This window comes from Marmota flaviventris, chromosome 4 (genome assembly GCF_047511675.1).
Source record: "Marmota flaviventris isolate mMarFla1 chromosome 4, mMarFla1.hap1, whole genome shotgun sequence".
Classification (NCBI taxonomy): domain Eukaryota; kingdom Metazoa; phylum Chordata; class Mammalia; order Rodentia; family Sciuridae; genus Marmota; species Marmota flaviventris.
Window position 1 is genome coordinate 1,445,765 of NC_092501.1, and position 14,915 is coordinate 1,460,679.

The 14,915-nt window shown below is 62.1% G+C and overlaps 1 protein-coding gene across 7 annotated transcripts in view; it reads right to left on the reverse strand.

Annotated features, from left to right (window-relative positions):
- The window catches only part of Pwwp2b (PWWP domain containing 2B), a 31,673-nt gene extending 18,631 nt beyond the window's left edge, over window positions 1-13,042 (reverse strand). For 6 of the 7 annotated variants that reach the window (XR_011707265.1, XR_011707267.1, XR_011707266.1 and 3 more), the window contains exons 1-2: window positions 12,905-13,042; window positions 5,027-6,725 (exon numbers count right to left, since the gene is read on the reverse strand). Coding sequence is in view for 2 of the 7 variants with exons in the window: in XM_027930108.3 (XP_027785909.2) it covers window positions 5,045-6,725; window positions 12,905-13,029 (1,806 nt within the window). In the remaining 5 variants the exon portion in view is untranslated. The remainder of the gene's footprint in view (window positions 1-5,026; window positions 6,726-12,904) is intronic. The other variant, XM_027930109.3, reaches the window with a different exon arrangement.
- Window positions 13,043-14,915: the final 1,873 nt, after the last annotated feature.

Here is a 14,915-nt window from a genome sequence, read left to right on the forward strand (position 1 = left end):
CACAAACCCCTGCAGAACCTCCAGCGCAGGAGCTCCAGCGCAGCCCAAGGCAGGTGCGGCACCCGACCCGAGGCTGACAAGGCAGGTGCGGCACCCGACCCGAGGCTGACAAGGCAGGTGCGGCACCCGACCCGAGGCTGACAAGGCAGGTGCGGCACCCGACCCGAGGCTGACAAGGCAGGTGCGGCACCCGACCCGAGGCTGACGTGGACCTCCAGCACCCACAGATATTCACGCAGCACATGGGGAATTTAACTTGGAGACGAGGAGTGAGGGGAGGGAGCCCTGTGTCAGTCCTCCCCCCTTGCAGGGGTGCTACCTGCAGTGGTGCATCTTTGCAGGGGTCCTGAGGGTCTTGAGATGGCTAGATCATCCTAATTCTGCAAGGGAGCCCTCAATGCCACTGGGGGGCCTTCACAAAAGAGAGGAGGGAGATTCAGTGCTGAGGAGGAGGAAGAGCCAGCAAAGACACTGGGGGTCAGTGGCCACAGGTGGGCGAGGGCTGGAGCCCCCAGGTGCTGGGAGGCAGGAAGGACCCTCCTCAGAGTCTCCGAGGCTGGGCAGCCCTGACCACACCTTGGTGTCAGACTTGGTTTCCAGGAATGTGAGAATGAGTGTTCCCCCCGTGTGGCAGTTTGTTACCGTGGCCACAGGAAGCTCATGCAAAGGAGCCGGCTGATGGAAGCCCGCAGCCTGATGGACCCCAGTGCAAGAGCCCCTGCCCGAGGGAGAGGGAGGCGTCCTGCCAGCCAGCCAGGGAGCTCTCACCACCAGCCAGGGCGGGAGCTGGGGCCTCTGAGAGCCTGGGCCTGGGACGGTCCTCCACCCCCTCAGGGTGGAGCTGTGGCTTCCAGCCCACACCCCAGCCATAGCCACAGCCCAGTGCCGGGCCCTGGCCACCAGCCCGCTCTGCAGCTCTGCCCCAGGAAGGGTCTGGTCTGGGCTCCCAGGACAGCACAGAAGGGTCCCCATTGGCTCCCACAGCTCCCAGAACACATGGGCAGGTGTGCTGTCTCTGGCCAATCCTTGGGAAGACCTTGGCCTCTCTGGGCTTGCCCTGGGTGACTGCCCACCCAGCACCCCAGCCCTCTGTGGTGCTGAGTGTGCAATGAGCAAGGTTCCCGTCCAATCAAGATCAGCCCCAAGGCTGTCCCTCCAGTCCTTAACTGGCCACCTCTCCCCAGCTGGCCAGCACTGCCTGCTCTCTGCCAGACCCTCTTCCTGCCCCCAAACTGCCACTTACCCTCCTGTGACCTCCCCACTTCTCTTGCTTCAAAGGCCCTCCCCTCAAGCAGCCCTGGGTGGCGCTCCCCCTGCCCCTTTTCAGGTCTGTCCTTGTCCAGTTACCCCGAATGTGGGCCCACACCTTGCCCCAGCCCCAAGCACCGAGCTCTGAGCTCTCGGCTCTGAGATGCCTCAGCCAGAAGACCCTGGAAACATCCCTCGCCAGCCAACTGCACCCACTCCAGTCTAGGTTGTCCTCATGGGCAAGGGGCTGGCACCCCCAGTTCCAGCAGCAAACACGGCACATCCGCTGCTCCTCTCCAGGCCCAGCACTGGCCTGTCACACCCTGTGCTCAAAGCAGGGTGTCAGCACAAATAGGAGCTGCTCACTGGCCGTGTGCATTTCTCCAGGCAGAGCCTAAGACTGGGCCCAGCAGGCCCAAGGGCCCCTGGAGTGGGGCCAACCCTCAGAATGTGCCCTGGTGTTCCTCTGCCTTGCGCACCACCCACACCCTCTAAGCTCCCAACTGGCCCTCAATTTAGGGTCTCAGCTCCTGTTGCCCCCTCCAGGAAGCCTTCTTGATCCCAGTCCAGGCTAAGGCTCCTGCTGCTGCTCTGCCTCAAGGGCCTCCTGCCTCCTCCTCTGCAGGTCTGTGTGTGATTGTGACCCCAGACTTCCCCTCAGGGTGAAGACCTCCATGACTCTGCCCACTCTCTAGCCCACTTCTGGCCTTGTTTGCCCTCAGGGGTGCGGACGGACTGGGCGGAGCAGGCAGACAGGAGTGAGGCTAGTGAGGACCAGTGCCAGGGCCTTGAGCACCCAGACCAATCCCTCCAGGCACAGCGGGTCCGGGAGGTGGGGTGTAGGCAGGCTTGCACAAGGTCTCTGGGAGTCCCCGTTCCTGTCTTGAGGCAAAGCCGGCTGGCCAGCTCCTGCAGGACCCCAAGTAGCACCAAGGGCAGGGGCATAGTGCCTGCCCATCCACAGGGGTGTGCGCCCTGCCCCCAGGCACAGGGACCCCCTGAGAGCTGGTTTCCAGACTCCCATCCCCAGCACAGCCTCTGACCTCACTCCCTTGTGCCAAGCCAGATAGGGTGCAGTGGTCACCTCAAGGGAGGTTGCCAGTGGGTCACTCACAGCCCCTAGCCTGGCCATGACTGTCCATGGAGCATTGCACATGGGCACTGCTCCTTCAGGCATGAGGCAGGAGCTGTTGTCACCCCCACGACACAGGGGGCTGCAGCCTCTGTGCCTCCACCCCGAGGTTGTGGCCTCACTGTCCTGGGCCAGGGCTCACCAGGAGCAGCACCAGTCAACCACAGCAAGGACACTGCCTTCTGGTGGTGGTCCCCACTGAGGGCCCAGGAGCTTGCCCCTGTGCCCAGCCTGGCAAGGGTCTCTCAGGGATGGGTGTTGTGCTCTGTGCCCTGGGAGGGTGGAGATCTTGTTCATCTGCTATCACTCTCCTGACATGCCTGTGCCACCCCCGAACCTCTGGGAGCTTGTGCCCCAGCCACCACCATCTTCAGGGAGCTGCAGTGGACCTTCCCAGCAGGTCTCCCTGCCCTCCCTCCTCTACCCAAGAGGTGCCAAGGTGCCCAGACGCCAGCAACCATGCCCCTCCCCGGGGTCCCCATCAATCTCTGCTCAGGGAAGGGATCCCCAGGTTCCCTTCCAAAGAGCAGGATGAGGGTTGCCCCCAGCAGTACTGCTGACACTTCAAAGCAAACGTCTGCCAGGGGACCACCAACCCACACCAAGCAGGAGGCCCAGGGCTGTGGGCACCAACTCTGGTCAGGGCTGAGCATGTGAATGGCCTGGGCGATGGGGACCTTGCTCCCAGCCTGATCCCTAGGGAACAACAGCAAAACACAGATCAGGCAACCAGGCTGAGCACCTCCACACTGAAGGGACCAAGCACCCCACAGGTCCCAGAGCACTTGGGCTGCTGGGCAGCGCGTCTGGCCCAGGCACGGCCCCAGGAGAAGCAGCCTGTGTGGCAGGCAAACCAGTCGGGTGAGATTTTTCCTTTGCTTCCGGATAAACATAGGCAGCCCTGAACCTACAGGGCTGGATTCTCTGGCCCAGAGCCTCCCCTTGCTGGGCTTCCCAGAACCCACCAGTCCATTGGACGAGCCTGCAGGTGGCTGAGTCCCCTCAGCCAGTGTGACTGGGAGCTGGAGGGCGTGTTGTGAGGGCTGAGCTGGGCTCCACCCTCCTCTGGAGCTGGGCTGATGGCACCCAGAAGGGGCATGTTTGAGAGGAGCCAGCAGCCTCCATGCTGACTCCAGACTAGGTCAGAGCAAGGACCAGCGTGGAGTCAGGGGCTAGGACTGGGCAGAGGGCGAGGCAAGAACAGGTGCTGCAGGTCAGCCACCAGGCCAGGCCTCGGCAGGGACACCTCAGGGAAGTGTCACCTGGCCTTCCTCTTTCCCCTCTCCACGGGGGCTCATGGCTCAGGACAAGCGCCCTGGACATGTGCAGGCGTGCAGCGGCTACCGCCCACACCTACACGCCTGTGCACCCGCCAGGCTCCCACAAAGTGCCCAGAACTGACGGGAGATGGGCCTGATTTGTGTCTGGACTCCTGGGAAGGAGGCAGAGGCACCCCACTGTCCAGGCGGGGAGGACAAGGCCAGGGCAGAGCCTGGACAGCCAGGCAGCCTTAGAACCAGCCCCTATGATAGGCCGTCATCACCATCTCCTGTCCTAGGACCCCAATGCATACGGCAGAGCAGTGACAGGGCTTGAAGCCCACCGGACCCCTTCTCCAGCCAATCATCAGTCAGTCCTGCTAGGACCTGAAGGATGGCCACCCAGGAGGCCAGGACTCCAGGCGGGTGGCAGAGGCAGATGTGGTCACTGAAGGTCACCAAGACAGGGCAGAGGCGCAGCGGGGACAGTAGATGGACAGCTCCTGTCCGGTGTTTATCCGGAAGCTCCTGTCCTGGCTGAGTCTCTGTGCCCATGGGGATGAGCATTAGTTGAGCCTCAGTCATGAAGACAAGCATAGAGGGTGCCAGCCAGGAGTGGGGGCAGTCTGGTACTAGCCACTAGCCAGGCAGGAACATGCCCAGAAACAAGTGCAGGGTAGGCTGCAGCCCTCCGTGCCTTCCAGATGCCTTATATGGGGGCACAGACTTGCCACCCTGACTCCCCAACTCCATGGGGGTGATGTCCCCCACATGGTGACACCCTCTGTCCCTCCCGTGTGGTGAGGTCCCGAGTGGCACAGGCTCCCTTTAGGAACCGCTGTTGACTCTGACGTGGTCCTCCTGGGGGTGGGCAGGGAGGATAAGACCCTGACTCCAGGAACAGGCAGAGCACCTCCTAGGACCCAGAGCACCTGGCCACCACAGGTCCCCAACCAAGAGCCACTACACCCAGCTGTCACGGGGAGGAAGACCAGGCAGGAAGTGCACCTCGCCTCCTTCCTCTGTCAAGCCAGGGCAGCACAGTGTGGGGCAGCAGGAGCGCCAGGCCCTGCTCCAGGCTTTGGGAAGGGGTGCAGGCGATTCCCCAGAGTATTTCCCGCTCAGTCCAGCAGCACCCCTGCCTCCAGTCCCTCAGAAGCATACAGAAACCCTTCAAGGGGCTTCTTTTGGAAAATGGCTGCAAGACTCAACCTCGCTCTGAAGTAGAAGCTACGAAACTGGCCTACTCCACAGCACCTCTCCAGTGAAGCTTGGCCCTCAGGTGACAGAGCCAGGGTGGCTCCCCTCAGAGCAGCAAGCCATGGGCTGGGGCGCACCTCGATGCAGATGAACACGAGCTCGGGACAGCGCCCGCAGACACACTCACCTGGTCAGGGAGCCAAAGTCATGTTTCAAACTGGGTCAAGAGCTCCCTGATTTCTGGGGCCACGTGTCGCGCAGCATTCGCAGCCTCGGTTATAGCTTTCCGATACATCCCCTTCTTCTTACGGTTAAATCTCAGTTTGAAAAATTCAGAGAAAGGGGAGAGTTTTGAAATAGATAAGAATGATGTAGTTGGAGACCCAAACCATGAGACTTTTGCTTCTTGCCAAGAGGGCTCTCCATCCTCCTTCTGGCCAAGGCTGATGTCAAGGACACGTGCTGGCCACCAAGGAAAACCATGAATCTTACCCCACACGACGTCCCCTACGGCCACCGTCCTTCCGTCTTCGGTAACGCACTTGGAGACGCTCTGAGTGTGCAGCCTGACTGTGAGGGGTGGGACTGTCTGGTTAGCGTCCCTGGAGGAGGAAGGCACGGATGCACCGTCGCCGGATGAGAGGTCCCCTGTGTCTGCAGATGTGACTTCAGAGCTGGAGGACTTGGACTCGTCCAGGCTGTCGCTGCTACACACAGACTCGCTGGTGCAGTCTGCCCTTCCTTCAGGGCAGTTGACAAGAAAAGCCAACCCCTCACGTCCCTGTTTACCTTGGGGACACCTCTTGAAGTCATCGTCCTCGCCAGAACTTCCAGAAGACAAGTCCTCCAGCCCATGGGCAGAGCCGTCCGCCAGGAGGGCCGGGGGGCTGGCCCGGGGACCTCGTAGGCAGCCGCTCAGCTCCTCCACCAGCTCAGCCCTGTACAGCGGCTCCTGCTCGCCATCCCCCACGCGGTGGGGCTTCAGGCGGATCTTGGGGGGCGGCAGGTCCAAGCCAGCAGGCACAGGACGGGTCAGCTTTAGCTTGGGGATGGAGGCCAAGGGCCCACTGGGCAGGCGGTCCCCAGCGTCCCTGGGTTCCAGGTCCCGCGGTGCCTCGGGGTCCAGGCTGCCATTGTACAGGGCCTGCTGGGGGCAGAAGGGCTCCAGGGAGCCGTGCACTCGGGAGGGGATCTTGACCACCTCGCCCTTGCCCTGGGGAGTGCTGTAGGAGATCTTGATGACGGGGCTCCGAGGGACCTGCTCCCCGGGAGCCCGCTCCTCCTCCCGCTTCTCCCTCTTGCTCCTCCTCGCAGTGGCCGCAGCCACCGGGTCACCATCCTCGGGCTCCTCGGGCTTGCGATGCTCCCTGTCTGGGCCGCTGCCCAGCCTCCGGCGGGCCCTGGGGGCAGCAGGGGGTCCAGGGCTGGCCTCTTGGGGACTCACGGTGCTCTTGCACTTCTCACAGAGCACCTGGCGAGGCCGCAGGCGGATGGTGCTCAGGATGAGCCGGCCCGGGTCACGGTTGCGGGATAGACGCCGCCGGGTCCGCTTGATGGTCCTGGGCGGAGGCTGTGGCACCCATTGCTGGTAGGTGTTCCTGAGCCACAGTGGGTGAGGGAAGGGGGCGCCTTCAAAGTAGGGCGGGTAGGGGGGCAGGCTCCCAGCAGGCAGCGGAGGCACCAGGGGTGGGGGCGGCTCGGGGCCGGACGTCCTGGGGAGCTGGTCCTCTGAGGGCTGGTCCCTGCAGGGAGGAGCTGGGGAGCCTGTGCCCAGCTGCATCATCTCTCCATCCCTCTCCTCAGGGGCCTGGCCACGGCCGCTGAGGGCAGGGGCATTGTCAGCCAGGGACAGTGGAGCCAGCGGAGGCAGCCCAAAGAGACCGGACCTGGCAGGGGAGACAGAGAGACAGAGAGTGAGCAGGGAAGGACTCCAGCTGACCCCTGCCCTGCTGCCTGGACCCACTCTCAGCAGGCTGGGTGGCGGTGTGTGCCAAGTGCTGGGTGGCATCCCTGGGCCGAGACTGAGAAGCAGGCCCCTGTGAACTATCTGTCCTAGTGTGCAAGTGGACGCAGGCACATCAGGCCCATGACATGTGGCCTAGAGGCTGCGTCTCTGATCAGAGCGTCTGAATCTTGGGCTGTGGCCACCAGGGGAGGAGAGCTCATAGCTGAGCACTGTCAGGAAGCCTCAGAGCAGGGTCTGTGTTCAGAGATGTGGACGACCTGACCTGACCTTGCTCACTGGCTCCCCTCCCTCCTCTCCAGAGGGGCTGGGGATTCCCAGGTCAGCCTCGAAGTCCCTAGGCCTGTCCCCTGGAGCAAACAAGCCCTGGGCATCCGATGGGCATGGAGTGGGGCGGAAGCTGCATGTGGCCAGGTGCAGAGCTGCAGCCCCAGCCTCTGCAGCCCAGAGAGGACAGCGGCAGTCACCAGACCAGAGCCCTCTCAGGCTCTGTGACCTCTCAAAGCCCAGAGTCCCATGGTTGGCCCCAGCTGCTTTAGTGGTCCTCAGGGCTGTGTCACCCAGCCTCCCTGGCCATCATGACCTAGAAGGACCTTGCTGCCCAACTGCTGCCCCCAGCCCTCACCCTAGAACTCATCACAGGGCTGCAAATGTGGGGGTGTTAGAGAAAGACGAAGTGAGAGTCCCTAGTCCCATGGAGCAGAGCTCTGAACAGGAGCCTAGTGGGGAGGCTCAGCTTGTTTGCTCCAGGGGACAGGCCTAGTGAGCCCCCAGGAGCCTGGGCAGACCCCTCCCTGGGATGGGGAGCGTGGCACCCCAAACACACAGGGTTGAACGTGCCAGGACAACAGGGTTCCTGCAGCTGCTAGGGAGGCAGGCTGCAGGACAAGGACTCAGGGCTGGCAGAGTCCTTCCCAGGGCTCCTGCCAAAGCACAGTTCCTGCGGGCTTTCACAGCCACCCAGGCTGTGAAGTGGAGTTCCTCTGGTATCCTCCTCCCCATCTGTTCCCCCTGTCCATCGTCCACAGCCTCCCCACAGGTCCCCAACACCAGCCTATGTCCCAGGCCAGCCTTCTGAGGCAGCCTTCCTGCCAGTCATCCATGCAATCCCAGCTCATCTCTCTGCAGTGGCCTCCATCTTCTCTCCCAGAGGATCCCAAACATGTTCTGCAGCCTCCTCACCTGCTATCTGCACAGCAGGCTGGGGTCACCCCCACTGACAGGCCCTGCAGCTCACATGCCCATGCATGGCACAGTCCCCTCAGGTGGCATCTGCAGGTTTAGGATGGACACACAGCTCTTGGCCAGAGACACAGGCCCCAACCCAGGCACAGGCTTGCCTACAAGACATAGGCCAGGGCCTGGTCCCTTCCAGGCAGGTCACCCTGGGACGCCACAGCCAGGCCTCACGCCATCCTCTTGAGGACCCCAAATCACACCACCATCTGACAGCAACAGCCCAGGACAAGAGAAGCTGGCCCTGCAGAGATGGCAGTGACCCTGGCACAGCAGGCAGCCACGCTTCCTTCCTGGAGCTGCCGCCCTGCCAGGGCCACACCCACCCCCGCCTGGCGGATAAACAGTGGGAAGGGCTGCCCCCAGGCTGGAGCAGACTGGGGCCCAGCAGAGCTCACAGCACTGGCCTACAGGGACTTGGGCTCCCTTGGCCCTTCAGAGCCCACAGATTGCCCAGTGCCTCCATTCCCAGTTGATGGATGGGACAGTGAGGTTGACCAGAGAATCTGCCCCAGCCGAGTGGTCCCGTGACTCCGGGCCCACAGCCTCCAAAGCATGGAGACAGCCTTGGCACAAGGTGGTGCCTGGGAAGAACCCCAGCCTTTCCTGGGCCCAGAAGCAAGCACTGCAGCTTTGGCTACCCACAAGGCCCAGCATGGCTGGCACTGTCCCAGTCCCAGGGACAGAGGCTCCCTGGCCTGGCGGTACCCACAATGACACTGCAGGCCTTGGAGGGTGATAGAAGTGGGCCACCTGGGAACCAGATCAAGCCTGCCAGGATCCATCCTGGAGTCACAGGGCCCACCAGGTGGATGCAGCCATGGAGGACCCCAAATCACACCACCATCTAACAGCAACAGCCCTACACTCAGATGGAAAGCAGGCAACATGGGGAGGGGCCCTAGGGACTATGGTGAGTCACCAGGGTGGGGGCCCACACAAGGCTAGCCAGTGTCTCCATGCAGAAAACTGCAGGGACCCAGAAGCAATCTTCAAGACAGTAAAACTTGGGCAGCTCAGAGTCAGGGAGGGAAAAACATGTTTTGAGGAAGATGGAGAAACTGAGGCAGGAATAAAAAGCTCAGGAGGCTCAAGTTGGGGGAGTGGGGAGAGACCTAAAAGCAAGAAATGGGACAGAAACCCAGAGCTCTCTAGGGTCACCAAGGTTCTCTCCCTCTGCAGGGTGTCCTGCAAGGACGAGGCCAGGGGAATTGTGGCCTGGCCCAAGGTCCTCAGCAGGACTCCAGTGGCCAAGCTGTGTCCCTAGGGACCAACCTGAGGGTCTTGGCACAGCTGTCCACTCACAATAGCCCAGGCCAAGGCCAGCCCATGGGCAGGAGGAGCAGAGCCCTGGCTGCCTGCCTGAACTCCAGACTGCCCCAGCCTGTGGCCGTCTCCATCTGGTTGCCCCCGTCCCGCTGCCTGTCCTCAGACCCAGGACACACAGCTGCTGCACCTTAGTGGCAGCCGCTGCTGCTCTCCCCATGTCTGCCCTGGAACTTCCTCCCAGCCTCTGTGGGAAGGCCATCCTGCTGCTGCCTGCTGCCTGCAGGGGCCGGTAAACATGGGGTGTGCAAAGCCGAGGAGCCCATGGAAACCTTCCCAAAGTCGTGGTGCCAGGAGCATGGGCCTCAGGATGGCCTGAATCCAACACCAAGGCCCACCTGGGCATGTCCACTGGGGTTGATTTAGAGAGCACCCACAATCTTTCTGCAGCCCTGCAGACAAAGAACTGCAGGGCCAGGGCACAACAGAGTCCAGGAGCAGAAAGGACCTGTAGGAAGCAGGACAGGCTGCCCAGACCTGCCGGGAGTTCGGAGGCCTCCCAGGCCCCCTCTGCTCTGGGAGTCGGGGCAAGCAGTTTGGCAGGACAAGCCACAACCTGGACACAAGAGCAGCTCCTTCCCTAGGGCACACACTAGGACCTGCCCCACCCTATGAACACGTAAGTCCTGCAGATCCTGGGAAGCAAGTGGAGCCCCCTGCATCCTGGACTCCAAGACCTATCAGCGTCCTTCTCTAGTCTTCTGGGCTCCCCAGCAGCACAAGCGAGGCCCTCCTCCACTCCTCAATCACCACGTCTCCTCACCTGCTTGCTCAGACAGCACCCCATGGAGAAGCTACCAAGACTAGCATGCCAGCAGGGCCCCTGCACACCAGTCCTGATGCTCGGTCCCTCCGGCTACCTGGGGGTAGGGGGGACATCGCCACACCACTGCATTCCATCCTGGGAGCATCCACTGGCAGCTGAGTCTCTGTCCTGAACAGCGGAGGAGTATGGGCCAGGACTCAATGCCCTTCTGATGGGGGACAGGCGATAGTTGGGGTCCTAGTCACAGGATGGTACCTTGATCTTCCCAGCACACAGGACCATGGGTCTGTGTGGCAATCCACTGTGTGTGACTCACACTAGCTTAGATATCAAGACTGGAGGCACTGGGTCACCAGGCCACGGGTAGGGACCCTTTTATCTTCTGTTCGTAAGACCACACCCTGCACATCCGCTCTCCTCAGGCCACCCCTCAGCTAGGGACTCACCACCTGAGGTTCTCAGCCCACTCCAACCTTCAGACACAACTCAGTCATCAGAGCTGTGAAAGGGATCCTCAGATTTGCCAGGAAGTAGACTGCGGGAGCAGCTTGGGTTCAGTCCCTGAACACAGTCGGTGCTCAGTGAGCACACATGAATGCGTGGACAGACCCAGAGCAGCTGAGAGCTGTTGCAGACCACACTGTAGTCTGACAGCAGATTCAAAATGCAAACGCACACTATGAAGACCTGAGCCCAAGCCGCTTGGAGCTCCTCTCCTGGCAAACAGGAGATGAGAACCAAAGGAGAGGACACCCAAGCTGGCCCTGCTTCAGCCCTCCCACCCAGGAGCCTGTGTAAATGAGGCCTGTCCCACGTGACCATTTAACTCCAGCAAGGGGGACATGCAGTGATCAACCAGGCCACCAGGTAAGCATCTGAGCCTGGGAAGCTGCTCTGATAGTTACCAACACCATCAGCACTCAGAAATAGTGATCTGCCCTGAAGACAGCCTGCATGACACCTTGCTGCTCCAGGACCCTCAGGCTCCTCTGAGAAGGGTCAACATGGATCACTGGAGCACCAGCAAGCAGCTCATATCAGGAACCGGGCTTCCATAGCAGAGTGGCCAGGCACTGAGGAGACATCGGAACCCAGGGAGGGCAGGCACCTGGATCCTGTAGCACGAGGACAGCACCCCACTGCCCATAGCATCTGGACCGGCTTATAAGCTGTGATCTGGTTCCTGCTTGACAGGCAGGACGGTAAACATTAGTGTTGCAACTCATAATATTGTGGGTAGAGAACTGGAAACAGAAACAGGGGAGGCCAAGGAAGGCAGAAGCAGGGGCAGTGTTGGGACCAAGCCTTGGAGGGCTAGAGGGGCAAGGTTTATCCTTGGGTTCTCCACAAGGATGCAGGGGCAGCCAAAATCAGACAGAGCCCAGGCAGAGCAGAGCTGCACCCACCAAGACCCAGCTCCTAGCTCAAGGTGGCTCTGGCTGTGGCCCTGATGCCCCCACATTCTACAGCTGCCAGTTCCCAGGTCCTGGCCTCAGCAGCTCTGCTTCTTTCCATGATGGGGTATGGATTTGTAAAACAGTCAGCTCCAGGTCTCAGGGAGGGGCGCCCACTGCTCTGCAGCCAATAAGACATCTCCACTGTGAGCTGGGGGTGCTTCAGCCTACCTCATTCCTAGTCAGGGAGCCCAGTTCATGGGGCACCTCAGCTGCAAATGCCCCTCTCCAGGTAGGAAAGACCAGTGCAGCAGGCCCCAGAAGGACAAGGAGCCATGGGTGGGGGGATCACAGACACCCCAACCCCTGGCTCACAGCAGCTCTCAGGTGGCTGTTCTGCAGCCCCTGAGTGTCACTCCTTCATCAGGCACTCCCAGTGGTAGCCAACACAGAGCAGGGCAACAGTCACACGGGAGGCCATATGTTAAGTCACATGACTTGTGCATAAATGGCTTCTGGCACATCTAATGAAGAGATAATGTCAGCGAGATCACTGTCAAAGAAGGACCATCTCTGCTCTGTTCACACCACTGGAAAGACCTGGGCTTTGGGGAAGCAAAAAGTTGGCCCTTTCAGATCAGGGGCATCCACTGCTCCTAGTTCCAAAATAAAGCCCAGCAAGAGAAGAGATGATTAATGCCTAATCATTTATCTGGCAATGACAGCGCACCACCACGTGACGGGTATTCAGGAGGCTCATCTGTGCTCAGGGGTCCCTGCAGCCAGTGCACAGGTGCGTGTGCAGTCAGGCCGCCCCTCTGGCAGGGACACTGGCCCCATAACTTATATCTTCTACTCCTCCGCGCGGGCTCCGGGAGCCGCGGCAGTGTTTCACACCCGGCACAGCCACAGCTGCTCCCCACCAGCCGCTCCTACAAGCCTTGGGACCCACGCAAAGACCGGGGCTCCTAAGCGACCGGGCAAGGCCATCACACAACTGATCCCTCTTGAAGGATTACAATTCTGCAAACAGCCAAATTCAACAGTGCGGCTGAACAAAGAAAAGTGTGTTAATTACGCAGACCTGCGGAGTTCGCCCCGCTCCGCGTGCGCCCTCGCGGGCCTGGCCCCGCAGACCCCTCCGCCCGGCCGCGCGTTCTCCAGCCCCGAAAGTCGCGGCGACTTTGGGAGACAGCCACTTTTGCCCCCCGCCCCCCAGCGGCAGCCAGCTCGCGCGCCCCGAAACCCTGGCCGGGCGGAAACCGAAAGCCGGCGCCGGCCCCGCCGCCCCGCCCCAGCCGGTCTCCGGCCCCGGGTCCGGCGATAGAGTGTCCCCGGGGACTCCGGGGCGTCCCGGGCCCGCGCCCCCGCCCCGCTCACTTTTTCGTGCAGTCCAGCAGGATCCCGGCGAAGCTGCGCTCGCCGCAGCTCACGGTGACCACCAGCGCGCCGTTGACGACCTGCTCCACCCGCACCGGCAGCCGGCAGCCGGCCCGCGGCTCCATGCTCCCGCCGCGTCCCGAGGCCGCCCCCGCCCGCCGCCGCCGCCGCCGGGTCAGCCCCGCGTGACGCCGCCTGACGTCACAAAGCTCGCTCGGCCGGCCGCCACGGCGGAGCCGGCCGGGGCGCGCGGCCGCGGGCTGGGCTCCCGGGCACGGGCCAGCCGCCCGTAGCGTGTGCCCGGCTGCCCGCGCCTACTGGCGGAACTGGGCTGAGAACGCATTGCGGAGCCCCGCGGGGCGGGGAGGGGGCTCGATAGTCTCCCCGCACGCTGGCCAGCAGCGTCCCCTGGTCCGGGAGGCCCTGAGAGCCAGGAGCTGACGGGCAACGAGGACGCTTGCCTGGCCCTTGGCAGGGCTCGGACCCTTTCCCCGGGTCCTATTCCTGGGGCCCTCCCCCCCTTGGCCCTGCCCTGGGCCCCTCCCTTTCCTGTATCTCGGAGTTCCCCTGCCTCGGGTCTGCGCCCGAGTCTCCAAGTCTCCGACAGCGCCCCTGCAACGGCTCCCGAGGCCGCCGGGCACTGAAGGGAGGAAGTCCCTGGCGGCGCGCAGGAAGCCGGTCGGGCGGGACAGAGGAGACGCGGGACACAGAGAGGGCACCGCAGGCACCCGGCAATGGCTTAGTGTTGCCCTGGCCTCGTGGGAGAGGCAGGGGCACTGGGCCATCCCAGGGTACCCTTGCGCCTCCTTGGGCGACCGGAGGTGCACGCCCGACTCAGGCCGACCTGTGTTCTCGGCGGTGGCAGAGGGACCCTGGCCCTCCACCCCGGCCCGGTCGGCTTCCTTAAACACTTGTGCGTCCTCATCCGGCTCCGGACCTCATAAGCGCCACCCAAGGGCCCAGCCTGTTGCAATGACCCTGGCCACAAAGGTCCGGGACCTTAAACCAGGCTTGTAACACCTAGCAGCGTGGGGAAGCGAGCTGTCCTGGTCACTCGCCTGCTGGTTCCCCACCCTCCAGCCCTGGAATGGTGTTCCCACTCCGCTGGGACCTGCATGGGGTGGACACACCAAGCGTCATCGGGGACAGTTGGCGCCGCTTGACATCGCCCTCCGGTGGCGCAGGGAGCCATCGCAGTTCTGAAGCTCTTAGGGCGTCAGGCACTTTAGGAGCACCTGTTCTCCTCCAGAATCTGGGGTTCCCCAACCTGCACCTCTCCAGAGCTGGGTGAGGATGACTTTGAAGTCAAAATGCCAGGCAACAGGGACATTTCCCAGCTTCCTCCGGTGGGTAGGGACTGGCTGGAGACTGCAAACTGAGCATTTGTTGAAGATGCCTGGTGGGCACAGCCTTTGGGGCACTGGAGACAGAACCACAGACCACAGCACCACCACCAACTCGGGGGAGGGGCTGCATATGGAGGGGGTCTCCATCCAAGAGTGTAGAGCGCTGCTTGAGTAGGCAGGCATCCTCCCAAAGAGGCCCCAGGTGGCAAACACAAGGTGCTGAGATTGGGGTGGACAGGGAAGATGCCTCCAAAAGATGTGAGTCTACTGGTAACTCCTAGGTGTCAGCAGGAAGAGCATTGGGGTGTGGCCAGGGACATACCTGAGCACTTGCTGCCTCTGGGAAGGGCCAGGTAGGTGGAAGCAGTGGAAGTCTGAGGGCCCTGGATGGGCATGGGGGCAAAGAGGAGAGGAATGCAGCTGGCTGCTCACAGGTTGAGAGGGGGAGGAGCAGTGACAAGCCAGCATCCCTGAACCTCTTCTGCCTCTGCCTGCCCAGTTTGTACTGTGCATGTTTAAGTGAACTTGAAAGACCTCCACTCCTGTTCTGCACTGGGTGGAATATCCAGAAAGACAGCAGACAGATTGCTTTATAATTTAAGTGTCGGCTTTGGAGGGTATACCCCCACCCCTTCACAGTCTCAGGTGCCCCACCTGCTCCCTAC